The 14787-nt window shown below is 29.5% G+C and overlaps 2 protein-coding genes across 9 annotated transcripts in view; one reads left to right on the top strand and one right to left on the bottom strand.

Annotated features, from left to right (window-relative positions):
* Mccc1 (Methylcrotonoyl-CoA carboxylase 1) overlaps window positions 1-8150 on the bottom strand; it is a 118744-nt gene extending 110594 nt beyond the window's left edge. The window contains exons 1-3 of one of the 2 annotated variants that reach the window (XM_085822245.1): window positions 7995-8009; window positions 7775-7874; window positions 3919-3944 (exon numbers count right to left, since the gene is read on the bottom strand). Coding sequence is in view for 1 of the 2 variants with exons in the window: in XM_085822244.1 (XP_085678370.1) it covers window positions 3919-3944; window positions 7995-8035 (67 nt within the window). In the remaining variant the exon portion in view is untranslated. Of the gene's footprint in view, window positions 1-3918; window positions 3945-7774; window positions 7875-7994 lie in introns of both variants that reach the window. The other variant, XM_085822244.1, reaches the window with a different exon arrangement.
* A 327-nt stretch (window positions 8151-8477) lies between these two features.
* The window catches only part of LOC118203952 (retinoblastoma-associated protein-like), a 168095-nt gene continuing 161785 nt past the window's right edge, over window positions 8478-14787 (top strand). For 3 of the 7 annotated variants that reach the window (XM_085822241.1, XM_085822242.1, XM_085822237.1), the window contains exons 1-3: window positions 8478-8590; window positions 11799-11934; window positions 12235-12290. In XM_085822241.1, coding sequence (XP_085678367.1) covers window positions 8568-8590; window positions 11799-11934; window positions 12235-12290 — 215 coding nt within the window. In that variant the 5' untranslated portion in view covers window positions 8478-8567. Of the gene's footprint in view, window positions 8709-9116; window positions 9329-11798; window positions 11935-12234; window positions 12291-12507; window positions 12580-14787 lie in introns of those variants that run through there. The other 4 variants (XM_085822238.1, XM_085822239.1, XM_085822240.1 and 1 more) reach the window with 4 other exon arrangements.

Raw genomic sequence — 14787 nt, 5'->3', positions numbered from 1 at the left:
GGAGCATCGCAAGATCGTGAGAGGATGTGTCTCCAGATACGTTAAAAAATGCTTGGCATAATTTATGGCCAGCTACCATATTTCATGGTGAGGATGAAGATGATTAGCCGCGAATTTCAAGGTTTTCGGACATCACAAACTAAAGGTGAAATTTTCCAGTTATTGGATTTTGTAAAGAAATGTGGAGAAGCGTTAATGAATGAAGATGATATAATGGAAGTTTTTCATTGCGACGACAATGCCCCAATCATCAATCAATTAACGGACAGCGAAATCTGTAGTATGGTTCTAGATTCTGAAAATATTGCTTCCAATAGTGAAGAAAGTGACAGAGATGTTATTGAAAACGAAAACATTTCGACTGACAAATTAATCGGTTTTCTCGACACAGCAATTACAGGACTTGAACAGCGGAACTTTGTAACTGAACAAGAAATTATGTCTGTTTAGAGAATTAAAGAGAAAGTATTAGCACATAAAACAAAGCAACTTAAACAACTTACATTGAAAGAAATGTTAAATAAAGTAAACAAATAAATATTAAGCTTTTTTTTTTTTTTTTTTTTTTGTAAACTTTGATATCTTTTATATCATAATTGCTCTTTATTCCGTAAATTGAAATTCTTGGTTTTCGAGGTCTATTTTTTTTATTAGTAGCAGTCATATTCAATAATTTTTTAATTAATAAATAAATATGAAATTAAGTTAATAATATTATAACACAGTCACCCCTCAACAAATTCTAGATAAGACTGTACTCGCAGGATTGCATAAACCAACCAAATAGTGCATGGTAGTGTACGCATCACATGCACCAACCATAGATAAACAACAACCAACCACAAATATAATATGTGGCGCCAACGTTGAGCCAACCATCATCAGACGTTAAACGGATAGCTGCTATATTCAGCCAGGTTAAGTGAAGTCATGCAAACTAAATAGTACCTACTTTAAATTCAAATTAGATTTAAATTTTCCCATAGTAAAATAATTTTAATATTAATAATAATAATTTAGTAACAAATTTATTCATAGTAAAATGTACTTGCGAGCCGTAAAAATAATTTGGCGGGACGTACCAGGGCCACCAGTTGGACAGTCCTGGTAAAATGTATTGTTTTGCACTTGCAAAGAAATATCCTTTCACATCAGGTGGAGTGTCTTTTGCTAAGACCTACCATTAAAAAATTCAAATATTCCTAAAAGCTATTATTTAAATTTTAAAATTAAATAAAATATTAGTTTATGAGTTTTAAATTGTAACTGTTATTTTTTTTTAGTAGTTTGAAAGGAAAAATGGTATGTTTGTAAGGAAAAAATTCAATGAAAGATCACATCAATAAAAAAATAAGTTTTATTCCAATTTTCACTGGATTTTTTGGGGGAAAACAAGTGATTTAATTACTTTGCATTTTATTGTAGAAATAATAAAACATTTAATTTTATATCTTTTTATTATTATTTCCCTTCACAAGCATATTCTTTTTCAATTCATCCAGTTTCTTTCATGTTCTGCAGGTTTTGTAATTTCTTCCACAATCCTGGACGAAACAATGTTTTTCCTGAAGAAAAACCAATCCTGGTTATTTAATTAAATGTTTTTTATACATAGCTTTATTATCCATGAGGTTTTAAAAGATTCTTTTGAATTTACCTTGAATTGCAGAGTATTTAGTTGAGTTACAAGTGTAGGATTTTCTTTATTTTGCATAACAAATTTACTTTACGTTGATACCTTTATCTAAACTTCTAAATTTCCCCACATTCTCTCGCCAGGATGTAAATTTAAAGTTAAGTGAATATTTAAACGGGTATATATCTGAGTTTTTTCAGAGCGTGTTTCGCTAGGCAAGCACACGTTTCGTTGTTGTTACGCTAGTAAGTTTCTTGGCCATATCGGATTATCATCACGCCGGTTAGGTGTTTGTGAGTCCCCAAAATTAATAGTGCTAGATAGCACTTAAGTTACGCCACAGTTAGGCGTAACTTAAGTGCTATCTAGCACTATTAATTTTAGGTTTGACTTAAATTATATTCCAAATTTTAGTTTTCATTGCAATTTTTACGGTGCTTTTGTAACACACGAAAACGGTGCCTTTCTAATGAACGAAGACTGTGCCTTTCTGTTAACTATTTGATTTAATAAAGGGTTATTTTTTTACCCTTTTTCTGTGCGAGAATTCACCAGGTCATTTTAGGATCTAATCTAGTTTATGTGGAACAAGAGAGAAAGACCCTATAAGTGGCACCCAAACTAAAAGGGCGTTGGATGATGATTCTCCATACCCAGGATTGGTATGCCTTTGTGGTGTGGTGGTCTGCATGCTGGCCGTGTATTCCAGAGGTCCATGGTTCAATTCCCGGCAAAGGCATTGCTAATTTTTTTATCTTGCCTGCTTCCAAAAAATTACCTAATGTCTCTACACAAGAAACTCCAGGGTTCTTCAAAGCATAATTTAAAGCCCACAGTATCCATACTGATCTATGCTCAGCTGATTTAAGCAAAGTCAATTGGAATTTATTGGAATTTAGAAATTGATTTTTAATCCAGTCATGTGCCCAGGGATGGATTAAGACTTAAAAGCCTTAGGCATTTTGGTGCCCTATATATATTTACAATGTTTTTTTCTCCATTCCTTTAGCTTAGTGGCACTATACATTCCATGGTAAAGCCTACTGAGTTTTTAACATGAAATATATGGAAATTTTTGTGGTGCCCCTTTACCTTGATGACCTAATGCTTATTTTGTATAATGGTTAATACTGCTCTGCATATACCTCAGCTTTCTCTGAGAAAAACTTTTTTTGCAGCATTTTCAACAGAAAACTGTGTCTAATATGCAATTTTAAAGTAATAAATAAATATAAGAGCTTTTTCTGATGCATAATGAATAAAATAATAGAACAGGCATACGTATCAACATAAAATAACAAAGCTCAAATAAAAGAATTTATCCTTAAAAGATAAAACAGATTTTAAGAACAAATATGTCTCAATTTAAAAGAAAGTTTAAAAAAATATATATCCATTTAGAACAATAAAATTTACAAAGATAATTTTAAATAAACCAATTCAGCAAATCAGAAAATCCAAATAAACCAACATAATAAACTACTTAAAAAAAACTTCATTGTAGTACTTTTTCCAGTTTTTTAAAATATTTAATTAAGATTTAAAATATGTTGTATTTATTTTAATCAAGATTACACAATTTTTTATCATTATTTTAAACAGAAATTAAATTTTGTATTATTCAGGCTTTAAAATTTATCACTGTTAAATTTTTAAATGTTATACAAAACCAAAAAAGAATTTTAATCTATATTATCTAAAATAATTAAAATTACTATCTTATAAAGATGTTACGAATATAGATAAGAGCTTGGATGTGGGAGGCAGGAAGTCACTTGTACCGACTGTTTACTAAATGACACTGCTTCTAACAAAGCCAATTGATTTACACTTTTATTCATATGTAAATATGCAGCATTAAAAAAATAACAATTTTATCTTTAGCTACACATACAATAAACATCAGAAAATTACATTTTTAGAATTTTTTTAGCCCTTTCATTTCCTTTTTAAAAGCAAAATTATACTACAAACATAACAATTATACTTATGGATTATACCTATGCATAACTCTTTATTTGCTGCAATAATATACAACTAAAAGTGCATATTTAGGAATAAGATTTGAAAATGCAATCAACTGAGAAAATACATTTGTAAAGAAAATATGTTTTTCAATTATATCTTTATTATTTCCTTTTAAAAGATTACTAATAAAAAAAATTAATTCAGACTTAATTCAGATCTAAAACTTTAAAATATATTTTAACTCATGTAAACTTTTAATAAAATGGAACTTAATTATGCAATGAAAATAAGCCATATATAAATCAAATGCTTACTGCAAGTTGCATAAGAACAGCATTTTCTGAAAATAAAAGTACAAAATATAGTTATTCATCCACAAAAAAGAATACAATAAATTCATACATAAAATTTGAATTTTTCATATGACCAATCTTGGAAATTATATACATAGGTTATGGATGTTAAAGTACTGTAAAATATTAAGGAATAACATAATAACAGGAAATTACAATGGTGGTGTTGTGGTGTATTTAATTATGGCAAAGCACACCAGGGCTATCTGCCTAAGGGGAGGAATGCCTCCGTGGAGGACTTTCTAAGGGAAACTGGCTCACATACATGTTACACATGGGGAAAACCACGAAAACACCCTTGCAGCCAGCCCGTTTGCGGGATTCGAACCTCGGACCGAACTACCAGTGTTCAGCGACTTTACCCGCTCGGCCGCTGGTGGGTGGAAATTACAATGAGAAATTAAAGTAAGATAAATATTCTTTAAGGACTTTACATCACTACTTCCATAAAATAGGAGCTAACTATTTTAAAAATACTTTTATTGATTTGAAATCTCTAAAATGTTTTAAAATAATGATAGTTTGTGCATTTTATCAAAAACACAATCACTTTGAATTTGGCTAAAAATTTTCTGAAAATTCTGATTATTTTCAAAAGAGCACTTTATTAAAAAAAAAAAAGAAGTATGAATATAATCTTATTAACTTTTATTTCTCCAAACATACTATGTGTAAGTGCACATATATATTTAAGTTACAATCATAAAATGATTAGAATTTTAGATAAAAAATGAAAAAATCTTTATAAAGAAATGATGACAATAAAAAGATTAAATATTAGTAATAAGTAAATTCTCCCCTATAAGCTACAGAAGCCAAATTTGGTAGAGTTCACAATCAAATAATTCACTTGTCCTTGTCTGTTAAATATTGTGCTGAATAATTTACAACTGGTTAAAAAATTCAGTAACACTCAGGTCGCAAATGCCTTCTCAAAGCATGTATCACAAGTGGTTTTTATAGTACTAGGATGGTGATGGAAAGATATTAAAACCTTGAAGATACTCCTGAGAAAATCATGTAGTGTAATTTTGAGCAACATCTTATTAGTAAATGGCTAGCAGATAGATGATGGCAATTAATACACCTGTGCCTAAGAACTATAACTAGCTTCCTTTTAAATCAGACAACTGTTCATAGTGTAAATGAGCATGTATCCATTTGCTACAGTTTATGAAGCCCCATAAAAGTAGTTTTAATATAAATGTTTATACAATCAATAATTGTTAATAATATTCTTTCATTAATACATTACTATGAATCAATAATATATCACAAAATGTTTGCTTCTCCAGCTCTTTCAAATAACTCTATCATTATTTTATGTAAAAAAGTTTGATTTGCTGAGATTTCTTTTTTTCTCAGTTCTTTTGATCATAAGTAATGATTACCAATCTAGTTCTCATCAATTATTTCATCATCTTCATTCATTCATTCTGCAACAGAACATCAGCCAACAATGCCTTTAAGCATTTCATTATATTCTGTTAGCTCAAGTAGTAATGCTTTTCTCTCCTCCCTCAGTAAAAGCATTCAATCCCAGGCCAAAATGATAACACAATGATCCCAAAATGCCAACAATATATGTCTCATAATTCATCTTGTATGCTAAATAGTATACTTTAATTCACTATCAAAATATATTCAGAATTTTTTTTATAACTGAAAGAATTAAATGGGAGCAGCTTTCTGCACATATTAGAATACATTCAGTTGATCTATCTCAGACCTTTATGGTGTTAATGATTGGGAACGTACAATACTTTAAAATTTCACAGTAAAAAAAAAAGACGATTGCTGTAGCACAGAGGTCATATTTTTATAGAGACCTTTATAAGGAAAAGTCGCCCGCTTTATGGAAAAGAGAAGGTAAACGTCGGCTATTTAGCCGCTATGCAAATAACAGTCGATGTATTGGTGTTCCATGGATTTATCCACCTGGCCAGATGTGGATCGAGGCAAAGAATGTTCAGGTCACATTGGATGGTTTTTATGCTATGTTTAGGGCTATTATGGAAGGTGTTGAAAGGGCAACTGGTCTTGTAAGTAACTGAAACTGCAATTTAATGATCAGTAAGTACTCAGTATATACAGCGAGTCCCAAAATTGAAGGTACATTCCATTCTACAACAGAATTCATGTTTAGAATGAAAACAAAAAACTGTCAGATAAAGATAGTCACCAAAACCTTTAGACGAGGATGTAGAAAGATACCTAATCTTAACATTTATTCATAAATAGACATAAAAAAATGCATGAAATACAGAAACAAAATGCACAACAGAAATCATCAAAAATCTGAACTCACAAAATTTAGGGTACATGTAATTGTTTTATTACATAAATTATAAAAAGACAACACATTACTATTTTGTAGCATATCCACTGGCTTTGATGACAGCTTCCAGCCGCCGGGACATCGAATCGACAAGATTTTTTGTAATTTCAGCTGAAATGTTTTCCCGCTTCACTTTTAGTACATGCTTCAAATGTTCTTTACTTGTGATCTGATGTTTTCGGACCTCTTTTTCAAGGTGGGACCACAAATTTTCGATCACGTTCAAATCAGGAGGTTGAGGGGGTGTGTTCAGCTGATTTCGGCAGTGATACAGTAGCCATTCTTTAACAGTATTTGCTGTATGCTTTAGATCATTATCCTGTTGAAATGTGAATTTTGATCCTAATCCCAATTGAGTAGCACTGTCCTTCAAATTATTTTTCAATATATTAAGATAACCCATTTTATCCATTATTCCATCAATAAACAGTAGCTTTCCAACTCCCGATGATGCCGTACAGTCCCAAACCATTACTAACCCACCTCCATGCTTCACAGTTGGAATTGTGTTTCTTGGATCTAAAGCTGAATTTTTCTTGCACCACACCATACGATAACCGTCACTGCCAAAAACATTAAATTTACTCTCATCGCTGAAAAAACTTCATTCCAGAACTCTTTAGGCTTTAGAATGTGCTCTTTAGCAAATTTTAATCTCTTAGCTCTATTTATTTTACTAATGAAGAACTTTTTGAGAGCTTTTCTGCCATTATAACCAGCCCTTCTGAGGATTCTGCGCACTGTTTCTGCAGAAACAGATTTACCCACAGTTTCCGAAGTACTTGCAGCAATTTTTGGAGCACTTATTGTAGGATCAATCCTTACCTTGTGTACAATTTTCCTCTCTGCTGCTGAACTGAGAATTTTCTTCCTGCCTCTCTCTGCTTGGTTTTCCAGCATACCATCCTTTCTAAATTTTTGAATGATTCTTCTAATACAATTTACACTTCTTCCAAGTATTTCTCCTATTTTTCTCAAAGATTTGCCTTGATTAGACAGATTAACGGCCAGTTTTCTTTCCTCAATCGTCATTTCTTTCCTATTCTCCATATTTGTCACACAGAAAGGTAGTAAGCTCAAATTTGTAATATTTGGATACTAAAAGTTTGTATTTTTGTACAAATCTTAGGTACAAATTATTTTTAAAATTTTACTGGTAGTTTTACACAGTCATTTAAGAAGTGTACTCTCAATTTTGTGACTTTCAGAAGTTAAAGATTTTCGTTTAAGTAATACAATATTTTTTTAAACGGAGTTTTATAACTTATTTTTTGTGTAGTTAAGAAGAAAAATGTATATTTTTTAATCAGACAAAACTAAGAAAACTTGCATAATAATTTCTATTCTCAATAGCCTACAAATTAAGTTAGCATTAAGTGTACCCTCAATTTTGGGACTCACTGTATATACGTTAACATTAGATTTAAACAAAGTATCTTTAAAAAAGAAAAAGCATTTTAGTATTGATTATGAGCATACAATAATTTTCAAAAGAAATGTGAGATGCTGTATTATTTTAAATTCATAATCTTAACTTCTCTCTGTATTTAAACAATTCCAAAATCTCCATTAGCTCGACCTAAAAATAAAACCACTATAAGAAATACGGTTTTAAGATATTTTACAGTCATTTATATATTTCGAAACTTAAAAGTCAAGTATATTTTGAAAGTAAATCAATTTAAGAAAAAGTCCTAACTTTAAAACAGAAATTCTCGTTGGACATCTGATACTATACATCCCGACACACACAGACGACAAAATAGACAGATGTCTTGTTTTGCACCCGCTAAGTCTTTCTACACCGACGGGCGAAAAATCAAGCTTAAAGGTATATAGAAAGGGGGGGGGCAATTTAGGTTTCCAGAGAAGACTAAAAAGAACTTCGTATTGTTTTATACGAGTTCAAAATCACATCCCGAGACAATTGTTTACAAAATGCTCTTTACAGTTGCGGTTTAATGTGCTCCATTAAATTTAGACCTTTCATCCCAATTATAAATTAATACAAATTTAATTTTTAGTTTCATTAAAAATAAAATGATTAAAAAAAGGATTATGTTTTTTAATTAATGTTATGTTAATATTTCCATTCAGTTTTTATTTTTATCATTGTATTTAGAACGAAACTAGAAGGCTCATTTTATAGCTCTAAAACAAATTTCCTAAAATCAACCCTGAAATAGGTTTCGCGGGCTTTTTCAGTAGGCTGGGCTATGTTTCGCTGACGTGATTCGTCGAATTTTGTTGCTAGTGTTCCGTCGTGTTTGTCATGCTTATTTCCGACAATTTTTAGTAATTCATTTAAGCTGATTTCTAGTTTTAATTTCTACTATCGCATATGTTACCAGCGAAAGAAAGTGCGTCAGGGTTATGAAACTTAAAATATATTGATAGATCTATTGATTTAAATGTATATACAATATTGTATGAAATAGTTAATATATTTTTCATTATTTCATGGATTATAATTTCCATTACATAGTACTATTAAAATTTAAAAATCAGCCTTCTTGGTGAAGAAGAATTCGTTTGTGCATAATATAATTAGTTATATCATTAATTTTCCCGTTATTTTTAATCAGGTTTTCAAAAAATTGAAGAAATTAAATATATTTTAAAACAGTGAATATGCTTTTTTTTAAATATAAATCGGCTTTCTGCTCCTAAAATAATTTTTTCACAGAAATGTATTAAGTCAGTATTAATTAATGTAAAACTAATTAATATAAATAATAAATTTTATGAAAAAGCCTTAATTAATTATTTAAATTTTTATGCCATTAAGCATAATTAATACTTGATTAAACAAATACTGAGACTCTGTGTGACAAACTGAAAATCATTAAAAAATTAGCAGTAAGGAAACTAAATGGGAGGGGGGAATTGTTTTTGAAATTTATTGCCCTATCTGTGACTAATGTTTCAACAATACATTATTCTTTAATTGTTGTGTAACTAGCTATGGATTTCTAGTATGTTAATGCTGTTGTCATTCATACAAGTTTGTCATCAAGCAGTGAAGTACTAAAGGTGAAGTAAATTGAAGAAATATAGAAAAACTGAAATAATATAGTGAAGGAATCAATGTCTATACTTCTAAAAAAATTGTGTATTTTTTTTCTATCTAATATACAGCCTAAAATTAATTATTTTTTAACATACAACATTTTAAATATAATTATTAATGCCTTATTAACTTGTATACTTTTTCCCTAGCTAATAAGAATTCTAAATTTATTATTTTTAAATACATAAAATTTTAATATAATTACAGACGTGTTAAAAATTCATTTAATTAAATTCATTAATACGGTGTTGCAATTTAAGAATAATATGCTTATTTATAATATAATGTTTTTATTTAAAGTTGCTGAAATAAATTTTATTGAGGGATTTGTAAATGTCTTTTTCTAATGTTTGATTTACATTCTGACTTCTGTGGTTCTGTAAATTTCTAATTTGGTATATCTGTAAATCTTGACAAATAAATGATTTTGTGTTATTATATAGGTCTTTCATTACATTTAAATTAATATTTAAACACAAATTCCTCAAGTGCTTTTATAGTCTTTTGCGGTGATATATTGAATTAATAATGACAGTTAACTACCATCTTTTTTTTTTTTTTTTTAAGTCAAGTTATCTTTTTACAGCTGTGTTTCCTCTAAATATACCATTATAATTTTCATTTCAGTGTGGCCAGAAAGATGAGAATTCAGAGATGTTGTAGCTTTTAATTTTTTTAAAATATCTTGAGTTCGTGGGTGATCTGAAAATTTTTTTAAATATCTTGATAAATTATTGGATGATCTGGGATCAGCATTTTACTTCTTTCCTTTTTATTTAAAACTGTTTTGTATAATCTCTGATATTATAAATTATTTCATTATTCAAGTACATTCTGCTAAAACATTTAAACATTTGCAGTATCAACTCTTACAAAAATTTCATGATGTAATTATTGATAATAAATTTTATGGGGAAAGTGATGTATTTAGAATAATAATAATAAAAAAAATATGCTGGTAAATGGTAAGAAAGATATAAATTTATTCTTCTTCTTTAGAACTGTAGACAAATATCTTAAAAGGGTAAAAGTATATTTTGGGTACCCCTTGGCGATTTTTAGCGGTACATGGATATCAAGTTTGTGCAATTCTTTGACTTATTATTTTAGCTTGCATAACGCATAACTCAGATATTTTTGTGCCAAAAATCGCCGCTACACAAAGCCAAAATAACAAGACAAAGAATTGCACAAACTCTGTATCCATGTACACATTGACCTATTTTCACTTAAAAAAAATATCTCCGGATTGTACAAAAATGGCATCGTGCACTCCCTTGACTTTATCCATGTACACATCAACCTATTTTCACTTAAAAAAATCCAAGAATTGCATGAACTTGCATTGTGCACTCCCTTCACTTTGTCCATGTACACATCGATATATTTTTACTTAGAAAGTCAAAGGAGCAACCAATTCTGCAATACAGGCAAACAAAAAATACATAATCTCAATAAACTACATTTTAAACCAAACAATAAAATAACATAAAGAAGGAAAAACCTGTTATACATTTAAGCACTACAAAAAGCAAATATCCACTTATCCTATTTAGAAGTTCCTTCGTCTTTAGTCTGTGGCACATAAAATTCCTTAACAGCATCCAAAAACTTCCTAAAATTATCTAAACTCGAATCCGTATATTGGCATTGCCACATCTGAACCTTTCTTCCTATAAACCCATTCAAATCCATCTAAATGGTTTTTACATTGAATTAGACTCGTATCCTTTTTACATTCAGGACACTTATAATGGCTACTAAGTAAACCTTCATTTACACACCAGTCAGTTAACGCTCTTTTCCCCTTCCGTTCCAAATCGTACAGAAACTTTAAATTAATCTTGCTACATTCAGCCATTCTACCGTCAAAACAATAAAACCAACACACATCACAAAAGCACTTACAAAACATCCCATGATTCAAAATTTCCCAGAACGATGCATCCGATTACATCAAAATAGGGTTCCCTTAACATTCAACTACTCAGGCTACTATAAATGAAACAACTTTGCCATAATACAAGGGGTACCTTAAAGTCTACTCTAAAAGATTATGCAAACTTTTCAAAGGTAACTTAAAACAAACTTTGAATGTTATTTTATATTATTAAGGTAATGTATTCTATATGACATTTAAACTCCTAAATTGATTTAAACACATTAATTTACTGTATTTAGCCATTATTTTATTTTAATATTACGCAGCATGTAATAATAATCTATTTGTTAGAAACTGTGTTATACAAATGACAGTTTTATCTAATAAATAAAATGAACTGTTATGATCTAAATCGACTTTTAAGGAATGCTAGTTTAACTATTACATTAATTTATTCACTTTTTATCAGTCTTTATTTTATTAAAAATTGGGGTATTTGTTATGCAACTGTAATATTCAGATATTTCTATATTATACATTGTTTTATTTAGCATAGAAAATATGGAGGATCTCATTGAGGAATTCAGCTTTTTTGCTACTGAACTGCAGTTGTCTTGCTCTGTCCTGGAATTGGCTAGATGCATTCTTCAAGATATCGCTAACATATTGACACAGTATGAAAATAAGGCATGTAAATCATAAGTTTAGATATAAATGTGTCTACAATTGTCCTCTTTGTATGTGTAATTTGTTGCTGCTTTGTTTAATTTTATTTAATATAAAAGAATTACGCTGCATGTTAATAATTTTTATTTATGATAAATGTTTTACTATTTACAGAATTAATTTTTCATTTTTTAAGTAGCATGGCGTGTTTCTTAATTGGTAAAACTGTGAAACAAAAAGTGTAATTAAAAATTGTAAAATGTTTGTTCATTGAAAAGTATCTTCTTTTCCAGAAAGTAATATTTAACTTTATTTTTTTAGATCCCCAGGAAGGCTTGGTATGCTTGTATAATATATATTGCTGTGCAAGACATCTGGTGAGTTGAATTTCTGAAATGTTTTTAACAAATAATGAATTTGCTGCCCTGAATGGCTGAGTGGTTAGCAGAAGCTGACTGCTAGTCTGTTTTCAAGGGTATGGGTTCAACTTTAGGGTAATCCTTGGCTGTAGTGTTATCTTTCTTTCCTTCTTTTTGCAGGTATAGTATTTTTTGCCACCTTGAGATGCACCCTCCACAACATTCTTAGTGATGAGACAGCTAAATGACAATGGATTTTTCCAACCTTAATAAGCAAATTTCTATTTATTGAGCAAAGGAAAAGAGAGTAATAATAAATCTGTAATTTAGGATCACTGTTTTTTTCCCAGTTCAAATATTCTTTCTTAAACAATATACATTTATTTAGCTAATAGGACTGATGGGAATAAATTTTTTCAATGTATATTGCACAGAGTGTAATATTTCCAGCTCATTAAAGGTCATCATTGTGGACGAGTGACATTTAAGTGTAAAGAATGTAGTGAGTAGATAACAATAAGTAGAAAAGGGAATGCCATGCAGCTATAACAGGACTCCAGCTGTCAAGAATTTTATTGGAGCAGGTAGTAATCATAAGAGAGAGACCACATGACATCAGGAAACAATTGGTTTGCTTTGTTTGGATGATTGCAAGTTATTTATCTGTTAAAATAAATGCAGAAAGAATGAAAGCTATTAAAAAGAAATGTTTCATCTTTTAAATTTTTAATTTCCCCTAGGTTTTCATGTAATATCTATATATATCTGTGTACAGTATAGCAACATTTAAATCAGTCCTTCATTTTGCTATATATCACTTGCTCCAGAAGCATTGGCCATTTATCAGAATTTGTTTTAACTGGGAAAAGAAATCACAACTCCCTTTGCATTTTCCTGACATTTATTTTCTTTGTAATTTTTTCCTTTTTATTAAATTAAATTTTTGATTGTTTATTTTTATCATTGCATTTTATTAAATTTTCAATTTTTAGAAGTATTTTTGTTTTTGTGCGTATGCTAATTTTTACTTCTTTTATGAATTTATCAACAGTAAATTCTTTTTTTTCTAATATGTTATTACATTTTTATTAAATTTTGCAGTTTTCAGATGTCTTATTTTTCATTAGCAATCTGTTCGTTTTAACTTGCTTTATAAATTTATCAGTGGTAAATTACATTTATTCTAATTCATTATTTATTGTAATAATGCTTATCTATTGTAATATTATTTATCTGCCATAATTTTATTCTTGAATTTAATTGAACTGAAAAACTGGAAAGAAATTTACCTTTATTTCCACTTTCCTTAAAACTTCTTCATTTAGCAATAATTTTCTTGTACACTTTGCTCTTCTCTCTTTGATTAATCTATCTTAAAATTACTCTTTCATATTTTATTATGATTGGAGCTATACTTCAAACTTACTTAATTTAAAGTTTAGTATTGTTGATTATTATGCTAAAACATATATGTTTATATTGACAGTTAATATAAGCTTTTCATAATAATACCGCTTGGTGCGGAAGTTCTGAGCAACTCAGGAAAACATACTCTGAGCATATAAAAAGATATTTGCAAAATTCATAAAAGAGAACCTGTGTTACAACCTGTGTTAGGCATAGATTTTTAGCATCGAAACTCTATTGAATTCGAGAAGGAACAAAGTCAGTCTTCATCAGGAGCAAGGAAATCTACAACTGAAAAACCAAGTTACGAACATATTTATATCTTAAGGAAGTTGAGACAGTAGTACCATCTGTTAGTAGAAATAATAATGAAAATTGAAAAATTTGGCTAATAGAGATTTAAAAGTGTTACCTAGGGTTGGATTAAACCGTCATCAGGAGCAAGGAAATCTACAACTGAAAAACCAAGTTACGAACATATTTATATCTTAAGGAAGTTGAGACAGTAGTACCATCTGTTAGTAGAAATAATAATGAAAATTGAAAAATTTGGCTAATAGAGATTTAAAAGTGTTACCTAGGGTTGGATTAAAACCGTTAACTAAAGATGCTAAATTTTTGCAAAAAGTTTCAAGAAAATCTAATTCTCCAGTGGAAGAAGTTTTCTGGATAATTTTTGCAGATCCAAAGCCGAAATTGTGATTAAATTTCCAACTATGATTATCACTCAAAGACTTGTAAATTTCACCTTTGTGGACGTAAGTTTCATGCTTCTTAAAGCAAAACCTTAATGCTCTTTTTGTTTGGCCGATATATCTGGAAACAGACTGACAAGATAGGCCATAAATTCACTAAGAATGATTAATATCATTCAGATATCATTTCCCAAGAATGATTAATATTATTCAAAGTCAGAAATAATATCTTTAAACCAGTGCCGGATCTTTAATTTTTCTGATATGGGGCAAAAGCTAAAAATTGCTGCCCCCGCCCATCAACCTTTAAGTTTCTCTAACAAATTTTAATTTGTTTAATAAATACAGAAATAGATAGAGTTTGAGGTAAAAAAAAAACCTAAATTCCATTTTATACTAAAATCTTTACGTAC

The sequence above is a fragment of the Stegodyphus dumicola genome, chromosome 8, assembly GCF_044657685.1.
Source record: "Stegodyphus dumicola isolate Sdum_Otavi_A_Nest chromosome 8, ASM4465768v1".
In the NCBI taxonomy this organism is placed as follows: Eukaryota; Metazoa; Arthropoda; class Arachnida; order Araneae; family Eresidae; genus Stegodyphus; species Stegodyphus dumicola.
The sequence above is the reverse complement of the archived record's forward strand: the minus strand, read 5'-3'. Positions and strand labels throughout refer to the sequence as shown.